This window comes from Falco naumanni, chromosome 6 (assembly GCF_017639655.2).
Source record: "Falco naumanni isolate bFalNau1 chromosome 6, bFalNau1.pat, whole genome shotgun sequence".
In the NCBI taxonomy this organism is placed as follows: domain Eukaryota; kingdom Metazoa; phylum Chordata; class Aves; order Falconiformes; family Falconidae; genus Falco; species Falco naumanni.
The window spans coordinates 59381583-59395079 of record NC_054059.1 but is presented as its reverse complement, the minus strand read 5'-3'; the positions used below and the strand labels follow the sequence as shown (position 1 = coordinate 59395079).

Below are 13497 nucleotides of genomic sequence, written 5' to 3'. Positions count from 1 at the left end.
AATGATTTTCAGCCACTGGTCCCAGCCCTCCTCACTGGATCCCAGGGCTCGAATGGACTGCCCCGCTGGGTGCCACAGGCCGAGCGGGACGGGGACTCCCGCCCTCCCCCCTCACCTTCCTTCGAGGCTGCCTCGAATCTGCCGGGGCCCCGAATGCCGCCCTGCCCGCGGGCAGGCTGGCTCCTGTGAGGTCCTCAGCGTCTCAGTGCTGTCCCAGGGGTGGCACCTCCCGAAGGCCACCCCGACCCCCGGCACGGCCGGTTGAGGCGACAACAGCTGCCCCGCTGCCCCACTAGGGCGGCGGGGCCCCGGCCCGGGGCGGCTTTAGGGTTCCCGGGCGGGCGGGGCGCGGCGGCGGCTTCCGGCAGCCCCGGGGAGGCAGCGAAGGGCCGGGGCAGTCACAAGCCGCCCCGGGCTCGCCCCTTTCCTCCGCGCCGGGGCGGTCACATGAGCAGCCGTCGACGGGCAGGGCGCTCCCGGCACGGCCAACATGGAGCTGCGGGGAGGACGCGCCGCCCTCTCGGCCCTCGGCCTGGTGCTGCTCTGCTCCGCGCTGCGGGCGGCGCCGGCCGGGCCGCAGCCCCGCGCCGCTGTGGGTGAGTGCGCCGGGGCGCAGCGGCCGAGCGGAGCCGCCCCCGCGCCCGGTGACGCTGGGCTGGGGCCCGGCTGGGGCCGCCGGTGGGGGCCGGGCAGGCGGCTGAGGCGCTGCCCGCGGGCAGCAGCTCTCCCGGCGGAGGGGGGCACCGCCCGCCCCTCCCGCTGCCGGCGGCGGGGAGGCCCGCGGGAGCTGCGCCCCCCCCCCTTCGCGCGGTGGCCCGCACTAGGCTGCTGCGCCGGTATTCCCTGCCCTACATGGCAGCAGCTTCACGTCCCTTTTAGATAAGTAAATACCTGGCTATTCTGGCGTGGGGTGACGTGGAGTTTATATTTAGCTAGCCGGGGCAGGCTGGTGTGGCGGGCGAGGTGAGCCCTGCCCGGCCGGGACTTGGGTGCGACCCCCCGGGCTGCACACGGCAAACGGGGACCGTGGCGCGGCCAGCACTCGCACACATGCCCTGCATGCTGCAAGCCGTCTGTGGTGCGTGGTCTGAAGCAGTTTCCACAGGGTGTTCATTCCCCGTGACTCGTGCGTGCCTCGCACCAAGTGCACGGCAGTGTCCAGGAGTTTCTCCATCTCCTGTTGGTAGAGTCATGGTTTTGCAGATTTCGAAGCTCGCTGCTGGTCATTGCTTCCTGAAATAAAACTCCACAGGGTCCGGCTGCCTGGGAAGTGAGCATGTGACCTTGGAGAAAAATCAATTTGTATCTGTCCTGGTTTCACAACCCTAACCCCCTATACACTGTGCCATTCCCAAGCACTTTGAAACTGACAGAAAGGAATTACTTTTGTTTTACTTGAAACCTGAAGACTGGTTTTCTAATAGGGGCTTGTTCCCCCTGTTTCTATAGTTCTCGACTCCTTTCTTGCAGTGGTAAGTAGCAGTGGCTGAGAATGTGCCAGCCTGAAAAGTAGTGAGTAGGTAAGGCTGACACCTCTCTCTGGTGAGAAGCCCAGTCCCTTTGCTGCTACAGCTGCTGGGGATTAGAAGAGCTTTGAAATTTTTGCAGGCATGCTGTTTCTTGCCTTTCTTTCTAGACCGTGATCTTTTTGTAGTAGCTTCCTGCCAGGGGAAGTCTAGAAAAGTAATTAAAATGCAACTCCCTCTCTTTTTCAGGTGAAGTGGAGAAGTTCTTCTAGCACCTCTTCTACTCTCCAGTTTCCAGACTGCTATTAAGGAAAAGGAGTTGATATTCCAGTCCCTACCAACCTCCATTTTTTTTCCTGCTGAATAGCTTAAACCTATGCCTCTGCTTTCAGTTTTTCTAAGCAGACTACGCGAAGAACTTGTCAGGAATGCAGAACTTTCCCACACTTACCAGAAGGGCTAATCAGCAATTTGTTAAATTTCTTCTCCTTTTCAAAACTTGGAAGAGGAATAGCAGTAGACAAACTGAAGCAAACTTTGCATTACCCGTGTATATCCAGTTCAAATGCAAATAATGCATTTTCTTTAATCTTTGTTTTCTGAAAACAGGGCAGTTCTGGCATGTATCTGACCTACATTTAGATCCGACTTACCACATTACCCCTGACCGCACCAAAGTTTGTTCTTCTTCCAAAGGAGCCAATGCCTCCAACCCAGGCCCTTTTGGAGACTTTTTGTGTGATTCTCCATATCAACTTATTTTGTCAGCATTTGCATTCATGAAAGATTCAAAACAACAGGTTTCATTCATGATTTGGACAGGGTAAGTGTTCAAGCCACCCTGCAGTTAAAGCTTTTAACAACTGAATAACCATATAGTGCAGTGATTCACAAGTTTATATTTGCACCAGCCATTCTGAATTCAGTATCTCACAAATGCTACTCTTAAATAGTCCCTTTAGTGGTCCAAATGGCTAATAAGCAGAAGACTGAGTGAGAGTATAGGACCTCAGGAACAGATTTTGATCTCTGTAATAATTTCTGGATCTCATTGGACTGTTCATTAGGACATTTACCACATGACTGTATTGGTGTAAGTTAATAGAAATGGTGTGGGGAGGGTGGGAAGTGGAAAAAGCAAAAAGAAGGGTCAGAAGAATAACTGACTGGAATGAATTATTGTGGGAGGTATTGGATTTTGTAGGTCTTAAGGTTATTACATTTAAAGCATGTCCCTTTTTAGAAGATACCCTTTAACTATATTTTATTTGGCTCTGTAAGAGGTAACTAGAATCAAGCAGTACTATAGCTTGTGCTTTTTTAAAAAAAAGTGTATAAAATTACCTTTCGGGTTTGGTGCCTGTATGAATTCCAGATCAGGGCTGGGGCGGGGAGGATAACAGTGTTACAGATGTTGATTACTATACTCATAGCTGTATGTGTTTCTAAAGAGTGTGGTTTCACAGTCCTTCATTGCAGTATTTTGGATGTGTGCAGTCCCACTGTTGAATAAAATGTTTTACCTTTTCCTTATTAGAAAATGGGTGTAATATTACTCTCTCTCAGACACAGGTGTTATCTGTGAGGCTTTTTATGCCTTAGCAGTGGGACTGGAGAAGTGTGAAAGGGAGGCGTAGGAGTAACCTGATAATACCATGCCCTGTTACTTTCTAGGTATTCATAAAAGATAGGATTAATTTACTTGTCTGCTATAGCAAAATTCTCCATTCTACCATCACATAATTTTTTATGGTATACATTGATGGGTAATTTATCAAAGTGTTTGTGAGAACTAGTTTGTTTATCAATGATGGGGTCTCTTTTGCTGGAAGATTATGCATGTTATGCCTCTTAATTTTGATGGAGAAAGAGTGTTGAGAAATACAAATATGAAAACTAGTGATTAATTTATTTCACATACCTTATTGTACTTCATTTTCAACAGGATGTTGTTAAAAGTGGAAAAATAAACTTGTAATGTTGTGCAGATGACAGAAGATATATAACCCAAACTGCACAGGACCTCAGAATGATGAAGTTGAATTAATTTAATTTCTAAGAAATCTTAGTTATGATAAATGTGAATCATAGGATATACATTAGTCTATTTGTGTGTTTTTTTTTTTTAAAAAAAAAGCCTTTGCAGAGAGCCTTTCAGGAAATTCTGTGATTTTAGTTAAGAGTCTGTAGTCATATTACATGCTAGAATGTAGATGTGTTTGCAGAATGTTTTGCCTTTCCTTATCTTGCTAATAAACCTTCGTTAATAAAGCCTTTTCCTTTTTCAGAGATAGCCCTCCTCATGTTCCTGTAGGAGAACTCTCCACAAAGTTGGTCATTAACATCATTGGCAATATGAGTTCTACAATTCATAATTTCTTTCCAGATCTTCAGGTTTTCCCAGCCTTGGGCAATCATGACTACTGGCCACAGGTGAAACAAGTTAGAAAGTTGTTTGTATTTCATACTGAGTGTGTTTCTAACCCCCTTGGAAAGCAGGTGTTAAAAATAACTCCTGTTAAATTTGTGTAACTATTATTCTCGAAACAGTATTCTACAATTCTCCACTTAGCACTTTAAAATTATAAATAGTTTCAATCAAGAACAGAAAGTACATCTCTCTGTGTTACATTGCCCCAGAAAACGTTGATGGCAGGTGGAATCTGTACCTTGCCTGAGGCCATGCAAATTTACTGCTAATCGTTCCTCATGGTTTAGAACCACCAGGTCTCATCACAGTTAGTACACTTGGTTTTTTGTTGCTGCCTGGCATGCGTGTGTACGATAACTTAGTCTAACAGAAATGACATCCTTAATGGATCTGTGAGACCGTGGTAAGATTCAAGGCCAGCTGAAAGGCCTACTGGAAATCTGTCTGCTGACATCACTGTGGTTTTTTAATCAGACTAATGGCAGAGTTTTTGTAATGTCCCATAGTTTTGCCGCAATTATTAAAAACATATGTTTTTTTTCTCTCCTTATTGGACACTTAAAATATTTGCATTGATGATTTACTGGGTATATGGGCCATTGCAGCTGAGGACAGTGCTTTTTTTACATTCAGTGTTCTGCGAATATTGTTTTTGGCGTAGCTCAAAAGTAAACTGTTGCTTAATGTGTCCTTTAAAGCGTGTTGCAGATTGATCTGGCAGCACACAGGACTGAGAAGCAAATTCTGTCATTGGATCTGAGGGGATCGGAAGGGATGTAGAACGGGTCAACTGAAATCTTTTATTTGAAATGCCTAATGGGAATTGAGTAATACCCCTTCACAGCCCCAAAGACTTCTACTCCAGCTTTCTGTGTTACTTATTAGGCCTATCAGTGTATATCTTGGTGTAATAGGTGATTGTATCGTTGCTGGAGTAAGTGATTCCCAAATCAGGGAGTAACAGAAGTGCTCAGAGAGGGGAAAGGGAAATGTGAGAGACAAAGTATGAGTTAAATGTATCGTGGAAGTGTGGGTGTGCAAACCAAGCTGGGATTTCAGCCTCTTGTGTTCTTACTCTGGTAGTACAGCTTCAGCTTGTCTATATGCACTGACAGGGGGCCAGGCTGGTTCAGCAGTAACCACTGGTAAAGTTTTTGATAAGCAGCAACTTAACTGAAGTCTCATTCAGTGTTTTGTTCTACTTTTTCTTTTTTTTTTTTTTTTTTTAAATCTTAACAGATCATAGTTGTCATTCAGCACTCTGATACAAAAGAAAAAAACCTGTATACAGTAGCCTTGTAGGCAAAGAACGTAGTGACTTTTCCAACAAATATGAGTTTTGTTTGTGAAATTAAACCTGATGATAGAAGTAAGGTGATCAGGAGAGGCAGATGGGCAGCAAATCGTATTTTGAAGCAGGCTGCTGATTTGAATTATTGTGATAGTTCTCTCTGCACAAAACCACACAGGCGTGTTTCTGTCATACTTTGCTTTGAGGTGGCAGGCTTTACCAGCGCTCAGAACTGGCATACTTTTCTGTTACTGTTTGAAAAAGACCATGGGATCAGAAATTCCCCACTATGGGGTCATTTCAGGTTGTTGGGTTATGTGTTGGGTTTTTTTTGCTGTTGATGACATTTCTGTTTTTCATATGGACGTGCTTGGCAAATGAGTGGAAGTGGTGTGCAGCAAGCCACACACTGTAGGCTGTTCCAGAGCAAGTGTGAAAGCTGTGTGCTCACCATGCACCAAAGAATTTTATTGCTTTCTATTGTGTTCTGACCTGACTGTCTTAACAATTTAACGCTCTTGGGTGATTTTTCCTGCAGAGCCTATTAAAAATACTACCCAGATTAATCAAGCATTGGGATACCTTTCAGATCTTATATTGTGACCTCAGTCTTTCTGCATAGTCTTACTTTGTTTCACATCCTTGCCCCTGCTTAAATTCCTGAATTCCAAACCACCTTCAGTCCATAACATGGCCTCTTATCTGAGATTAGGTTTTGCTGTGTCTGTTAGTGACTGTTAGCTCTGGCTGAACTGCTATGGCTCAAAGCTTTCTTAATAACCGGTATCTGCGCACTGCAAGCAACAAATGTCTGAACACACTTCTGATGGCACTGCTCCTAGACAGAGGCTTAGTGCCTAAGCCTCTAATAACACAGGTTTAGTTTCAAAGATCTTAGAAAGGTCAAAATTTATGTTTAGGAAAGCATGCAATGTAATACTGTTCCTATTTTTTGACCTCTGTTTTTTTCCTTCAAGCACCAAGAATCCAAGCAGGTATTTTAGGAAACACAAGGACAGGCTGGGATCTTCCTGTGAGGGTTAGATGAGAGCATGGCTCTTACCAGTCTGTGGTGCCTGAGCATTGCTTGGCTGAGGCAGAAGAGTGTTGCAGTCCTAATCGGAGCTGGTGGGAGAAAACACTGAAAAAACTCTTCTGCTTTAAATGCTTTGTTATTAGAACTACAGGATATGGAAATACTTGTGAATTTCACTGGCATGTTTCTGAGGTCTGTAGTGGAGTTTTGGGGATCTGCTATGAACCCCCAAGTTGTTTGAAAGATTCACCTTCTGTAAAAGAAGCTTATGTTCAAGCTTTTCCTCCAAGACACTTTATTTATAGACTTTGAGTCTTCAGTTTACATATTTATTATTTTTGCAGAATGTATCGTTTTCCACTCTGCTGTGCTCCTAAGGCTTGAAATGTTTCTGATGTTAGTTTATCGATGCGTTAACAAGGCCATGCCATCAGTTCTGACTAAATTCAGGCATTTGTTTCTGGTCAGCAGTACTGGATGTTCATAAAATTTTTTGTTTCTTGAGTTCTTCCTGGTGATGGCTGGATACACTTATGTGTTCTGCAAGAGGTCAGGTGGGATAATTTAGTGACTTTTTGTCTGTACGTGTGGATGCTAAGACTTAGGCAGGTTCTGCTCCCTCACAGGATCAGCTTCCTGTAACTACCAGTGAAGTTTACAATGCTGTAGCAGATTTCTGGAAACCTTGGCTAACAGATGAAGCAGTCAACACCTTCAGAAAAGGTAAAATATGCCAGTAATGCCTTGTAAAGCTCAGGCTTAGAGAACTAATGTCTCTATAGATTTGTACCGTTTGTTTAGCAAAGCCTTGTAGGATGAATCACCACAATGGATTATTTGTAATGCTTCTCTTGGAAGAAGTTGCGTGTCTTTTTGAATATCAGTGCTTATCTTCAGGGTATGTTTATTCTTTTCTGATGCAATAGTTCTTGCTTCTTGTAACATGTACAGTATTATTTGCTTTGTACCGATGCATGTGAAATACCTTCCTGCCTTCAAGATCTTATAATACTTTTTAGGTAAAGGCATATGATGCACATGAAAACTTAAATTTGGTTGTAAAAAATAGATGAAATGTTATTTTTCTTTTGACACTATATTTGATACTGTATATTGAATAGGCACATATTTGTTCAACTTACAATAGCTCATAGTCTTGGTGATTATACTGTTAATTGCATCATATTTGTGCCCAACTTACTAAACTGGGAGAATACTGATATCCTAATTATGATTTTTCTTTTTAGCAAAGGCCTGAAAAGTCCAACCCAATTTCCAATCCACTCAAATGTTAGGGATTTGGAAGTTTAACTTGTATTTTTGTGTCCTGAATGAGAAGGAACTCTGTCTAAGAGTGAAAGTAGAAACTCAGACAGGAAAAATAAAACTCAAAAGGGCAGACCTTAAGTTAAGGTATATTGTTATAGCGCTGTTGCTATGGCTCCTTTGAAGTCTGTGAACTATGAAATTGCACCCATTGAAGAAGCTCTGTATGTCATGGAGAGTTGTAGGAGCTTGGATTGAAAAACTTTATTTTTACTTTTCATCATAATTCTCGTCTGAAGTTAAATGACTTTCAAAGTACAAGGCTACTAAATTCAGACATTTCTTCCTGGAGGAACCTATGTGTTTGCAGTATTTCAAGAAATGTGGACTTTTAACAATTACTGCATCTCTCGGTGTGGAAGAGATGTTACAGGGCACTTCTTGCGTGTCAGTTGAATAATTACGTCTGAAAACTGTCACATAAACAGACAAATTACAGGCAAAAAATCAGTGTCAACTTCTACTAAAATGTTGCTAAAAAGAGAATCTTAAGATCTTCTGTTGTGATGAGGTGGTGCATGGTTTGAATAAACATGTCATATTCTGTTTTACTAGAAAGAATAAGGCTGGGTATTTTGTCAGTGCTGTACATTCATTCTAAAGTTGTGTTTTGAAGCCTTTAATTTTTCAGATTGTTGGTCTTTTTTTCACAGGTGGCTTCTACACACAGCTGTTTGAATCCAGTGATAGCTCTCAACCACTCAGGATAATCAGTCTGAACACAAATTTATATTATGGCCCCAACAGTGTAACTGTGAATATCACTGACCCAGCCAACCAGTTTGCTTGGCTGGAAGGAATACTAGAAACCTCTTTACAAAAGAAGGAAAAGGTAGGGGCTGTGAATGGAACCCATCAGCCTTATTTGTCTAAACTTTGAAAATAAAAGAAGTAAGAGACGATGAAAATACAAACTATTCTAAAATAATATTAATGCTTACAAAGACACTGCAAAACCAAAATTTCATTTTTTAGTAAAACTTTCTTGAATATGTACGGTACACTACAACAATTAATAAAATAGTTGAATGCAGTTTCTCAAATTACACAGTAAAATGTCTTTTCTTTCCTACCACGTAAAACCACAAAACTTAGCCAAGCTGCAGCAATTGCTATGATTTGAGTGATATAATAAATTGTCATATAATAATCAGGTTTGGAAGTAAGGTTAAAAATTGTTGGCTTGTGTTTGCTTGATTGGTGCAGTGATCGGGTCTTTATCTGACTAGAAGAAGTATTTATTTGGAAACACGTTTACATTTTGCTATGATGTTGTAATTTTAAAAAAAAATATTATATAATAGTTGTGAGAAAGGAGAGATTTCCTTTCCTTATAAAATCCTGCAGCATAGCATATTAGTTGGTGTGTATGTTTAGAACAAAGTCTTGACCTCAGACAGAGGGGTTTTAACCGGTTCTTCTGTGTTTCTGGTGACTGGCCATGCAGACTTTGTAGTATTCTAACATAAGTTTTACTTAGTCTCCCTTTGAGATGCCAAGTGATAAATCTTGTCCTAGTAACTGATTTTTTCAATTGCAATAATGGATCAAATTTTCCTCTGGCCTAAAATTACACGTAGATTTATCGGAACTTTTTCCCAAGAATACAGTGAATTTGCTAATAAAATAAAATAAATAAATACCTATTATTTTTTCTCATTATGAATTTAACATTCTTACTCTTTGTATTTTGTGTAACAAAAGTGTTGTGAGTCTAAGACAGCATTATTATGAAATTGTGGCAACCATTTCTGAGGTACAGCTAGAAGTGTAAGTTTCAAATGAAGGTGCTAATTGTGCTTTCTGTATCTAATTCCTTAGGTATATATAATAGGACATGTGCCAATAGGATACTTGCCATATGCAAGGAATACTACAGCTATCAGGGAACATTACAATGAGAGACTGGTAAAGATTTTTCGCAAATACAGTAGTGTTATTGCGGGGCAGTTTTTTGGACACACACATAGAGATAGTATCATGGTCCTCCTGGATGAAGAAGGTAATGATGCTTGTTGAATCCTTCATCTTTTTCTTCTTGATTAAAAGCAAATTAATACTTTCTTGCATGTTGTTACTAATCAGCCTCTTACAAATAATTGAAAAAGTGAAATAGGAAATACTGCTATTCATCTACAAGAGTTCAAGCCTTACGCGCTCCCTTTTTTTTTTCCCAAAGAGAACCTTGCAAGGCAGAATGTCTTGTTTTGTTGAAGTTAGAAGAGACTCCCCAAGCTTCCTATTTTTTTTTAATGAATGCTTATGCCTAGACAAGAATTTCTAGTCTTTCCTCACTGCTCCCTCAGTGACATGGGCAAATTATACTAGCCAGTTGCTATTGTGTAATGTGTCAAAGGGAATGTTCTCAGGCCAACTAGACATGCTCTATGTTCTTGTGTTTCCTGCATCATTACTGTGCCTCTCTGCTGAGTTCCCTGCTGCTTCAAAGTTAATTAAGATAAGGGTAGCAGGAGGCAGGGGAAAGAAAGTCTTTGCCTGTTGCATCTCTTAGATCAGCTAATTTTTCTTCAAGAAAAGCACCCAGGTTTGGAAATGCTGTTTGTTGCTTTGAAATCCCTTAATTTTAAGCATGGCCATGGCCATGTAGAGCACTCTTAACATCTCTAACAGAAGATCTCTAACAAGTAACTGGTTAAATATTTGTGTCTGTACCATAGAACAGTGAGAGGTCCATTGCTTTGGTTTGTGTAAAACACCCAAATATTAATTGGCTCTTTATCTATATTTTATATGAATTCATAAAAGCAATGCCCAAAATGCTGACCGAGGTTACTGTATTCTAAATAATTTACCTTTTCACATGGCATTATCATGGTATTAATCTTCAGTTAAAAGGACTCCAACCCCAGTGAAAGAAGTGGCCTTTTTTTTTTTTAATGGTATTCAAGGCAGTCTTATACCTATATATTTTTTTTACCTTGTCCCATTTGTCCATGAAATCATCACTTCTACTGCAAATTTCATTGAAGACAGAGTGATCTTGGTACTTTTTCATTACAGTTTGCATGTGCAAGTAATGGCTTCCAAATTGTTTTAATAATTTTACATCTTTTGACAGAATTTAAACAGTGACATTGCATGCAAATGTATGTAAATACAGTTTGTGTTTATCTGTACAGCTTCAGGCTGTCTTCTACTTGTACCATTTTCCTCTTGACAACATTCTAGACAATTCAAGATAAATATAATATTGTAGCCAACATCAGTGTACTGAAATACAGAGCTCAGTTTTATCTTCTCCAGAAGAATCTACTGATTTCCAAGCTTTCAAAGCTTCTGCTTGTATGTGGAGACTGACCTTGTGACTTCACTGCTGTGATGCCATCAGAGAAAGGAATAGTTAGGGCTTCTTTTGTGTTCCACAGAGAGCCTTTCAATATACTTACCTGTATATTCTGGCTAATTAAGACCTCTGTATGTCCTCATGTTTCAGTTGCTGTAAAGATCGGTGTTCACATACTAGGTGCTGGGCTAGTCTAGATGTGTGAAGTCAGGGTCAGGTGATGGTATCCTGGTGTTTCTAATAACATCATAAATACATAAAGCAGCATGTAAAATATAACATGGAGACAGCAGCTAAAAGTTTCGAATATTTCTTCAGTAGAAATATGCAAAATACAGAGACCTTACATATAGGCAAGACCATTTTGCACGGGTAGTTGAATTAGTGGGAAGCCTCTAGTATAGACAGAACAATACACACAGGAATCTGTACTGTGGTATTTTATGCAGATTTTATTCTATCCAGTGGATGTATAGGAGGACTTCACAGTAATACAGCTAATCCAAGGAAAATAAATACTAAATGCACCTAAGCCCATCAGTGTGGTGCTTGCTGTGTTGGTTTTCTACAAAAACAGTTGTTTGAGAAAGAAATGATTGAAAGGAAACTGTGTCCTCACCTTCTCTCTTCCTGCAGAAAAGCCAATAAATTCCTTGTTTGTGGCACCTGCTGTAACCCCAGTGAAGAATGTATGGCAAATGGAATCCAATAACCCTGGTGTCAGATTGTATCAATATGATCTTCTTGATTATAGCTTGCTGGTAAGTAAAGATTTTAAAGCATTGTTTAAGACTTTATATATAGTATCACTAAAAATTACAGTGAGATCTCAGCCTTTGTAGTATTATGGGTACTGGGGGAACTTTGGTGCTTACTCATGTTTTTTTTCCTGGGCAGAGGAAAGGAAATCTGAAAGAGAACTTGGTCAGTCTTTATGTACCTGCAGGACTACTCAGTACTTCCTGTTCTCTATGGGATATTCTTATGATGTAGAATCAAAGATAGTCAGAATTCTGGGCAGAATCTTTAAACTATTTGTAGGGAGCTCTTCAAGGGTGAAAAACGTTCATCTAGTTCTGGGCTTGTTACATACCGGTGTTGTTCGCTGGTGATAGCCTGAGCTTTGGGATGCAGTCCATGAAATGCTTCTAAAGGGTGTAGAAGACCAGATGAAGAAAAGCATTTTTAACCGTGTGATGTCTTTCATAATCATGCACCTTCCAATATAGAGTTTATGCTATTTATGGGAAATTACAGACAAATGTAGAAGGAAAAAAGTGGAGTACTTCTATTCTGTGGTCTCGTGTGGTTTTTAGAGATAAATTGAGTCCTGTATGATTATTTTGGCTGTGAATGACTTGGATATTCTCTCTGTAGTTCAGGATAAAATCTTGACCTGGCTCAGTTCAATGACAACATATCCTGCAGCTTGACCGGGTCTGGGGTTTCTTTCTGGAGGCCTGTGCTAATACCAGCTGCTCCTTTCTTGTGCAGATTTTACTCCTGCATCTCCATCTCTCCCTTTCCCTTGAATTCTCCCTGAGCGATTATTTTTCTGTCCATTCTGCCCCTCAAGCAATGCTTGCAGAAAAGAAGGTTCTGGTTCTCGCCCTTTTGCCCCAGTCCTAAAGCAGACATGAGCATAGTGGAGTTTGGTTTACGGTTTGGACAGGAAAGACCTCTTAACACTGCCAGTGCTGCCTTTTGTGGCTCCTTTTTCTTCTCCTCCCCATCCCCCCACCATTACCGCACTGCAAGTACCAGCTTTGGGTGTAAGCCCAGCTCTTGGGGTGGGACGTGACCTTCTATTCAGTTGTGAATAATGAGGAGTGACAGCTTCCTAATCAATAGATCACTCTAGAGACTTAATGAAGCAGGGAAGAAAGCAATACAGCCGTGCCTATTTTTTCTTTCCTTTTTTTTTTTTAACTGTAGGATCTTTGGCAGTTCTATTTGGACCTCAGAGACGCCAACAAGAAAAATGAATCAAACTGGAAATTAGAATACGTCCTAACTAAAGCTTATGGCATTGAAGACTTGAAGCCAGAAAGCCTATATGAAATGGCCAAGCAGTTGTCTGTGCCACATAGCACACTGTTTGAACAGTATTACAGTAACTTCATTGTGAGTTATGACAAAACCATTGTCTGTGAAGAGGGGTGCAAGACATGCCAAATATGTGCAATCCAATATTTGGATTACCTCTCATACACAGATTGTATCAATCGGGAAGCAACGTGGAGATGAAGTGTCCGTGCAATTTATGCTGATACTGACTCTAGCCTGTGATTTAAAGAGACTGCTCATCCTGTCGCTCAAGCACTGACATGCTGGCAGGTACTCTGTGGGACTTCTCTGAATTTCAGGGGGACAATAAATCTCCCTAGACCTTTCTTCCTGTAAAAATGTTTTCCTTCAACATCTACATAAAAGCTCATTGGCTATGTAATAGTGGCCAAATACTTTGCTGTTGTATCAAGTGTCCCGTACCATCCACAACAGGCATCCCAGTATATGGGAACAGAAGTTACTCAATTCTTTGGAAATCCAAATCTCTCTTCTCAGGGTGTGTAAACATAGGCAATCCCATTTCAGGCATGGGATTGGTATAGGGGCAGGTTTCAACCATCTGCTGTCACAATT

At 41.3% G+C, this 13497-nt stretch overlaps 1 protein-coding gene across 2 annotated transcripts; it reads left to right on the top strand.

The window, feature by feature from the left end:
* The first annotated feature begins 381 nt into the window (after positions 1 to 381).
* Positions 382 to 13247, top strand: SMPDL3A (sphingomyelin phosphodiesterase acid like 3A). Of its 2 annotated transcripts, none has more exons than XM_040597993.1 (8): positions 382 to 596; positions 2076 to 2289; positions 3755 to 3899; positions 6851 to 6947; positions 8204 to 8382; positions 9372 to 9552; positions 11491 to 11615; positions 12790 to 13247. In XM_040597993.1, the coding sequence occupies exons 1-8, from the start codon at positions 491 to 493 to the stop codon at positions 13099 to 13101; spliced, it is 1359 nt and encodes a 452-aa protein (XP_040453927.1). In that variant the 5' UTR covers positions 382 to 490; the 3' UTR covers positions 13102 to 13247. The 2 variants fall into 2 exon arrangements, with proteins under 2 accessions (XP_040453927.1, XP_040453928.1); XM_040597994.1 differs by having other exon boundaries at positions 491 to 596; positions 1716 to 2289.
* Positions 13248 to 13497: the final 250 nt, after the last annotated feature.

Coding starts and splice junctions, on each gene's coding strand:
- SMPDL3A (XM_040597993.1), top strand. CDS start 491: ATGGAGCTGCGGGGAGGACGCGCCGCCCTCTCGGCCCTCGGCCTGGTG. Junction 3,900..6,850: donor ATCATGACTACTGGCCACAG/GTGAAACAAGTT, acceptor GCTCCCTCACAG/GATCAGCTTCCTGTAACTAC. Junction 8,383..9,371: donor CTTTACAAAAGAAGGAAAAG/GTAGGGGCTGTG, acceptor CTAATTCCTTAG/GTATATATAATAGGACATGT.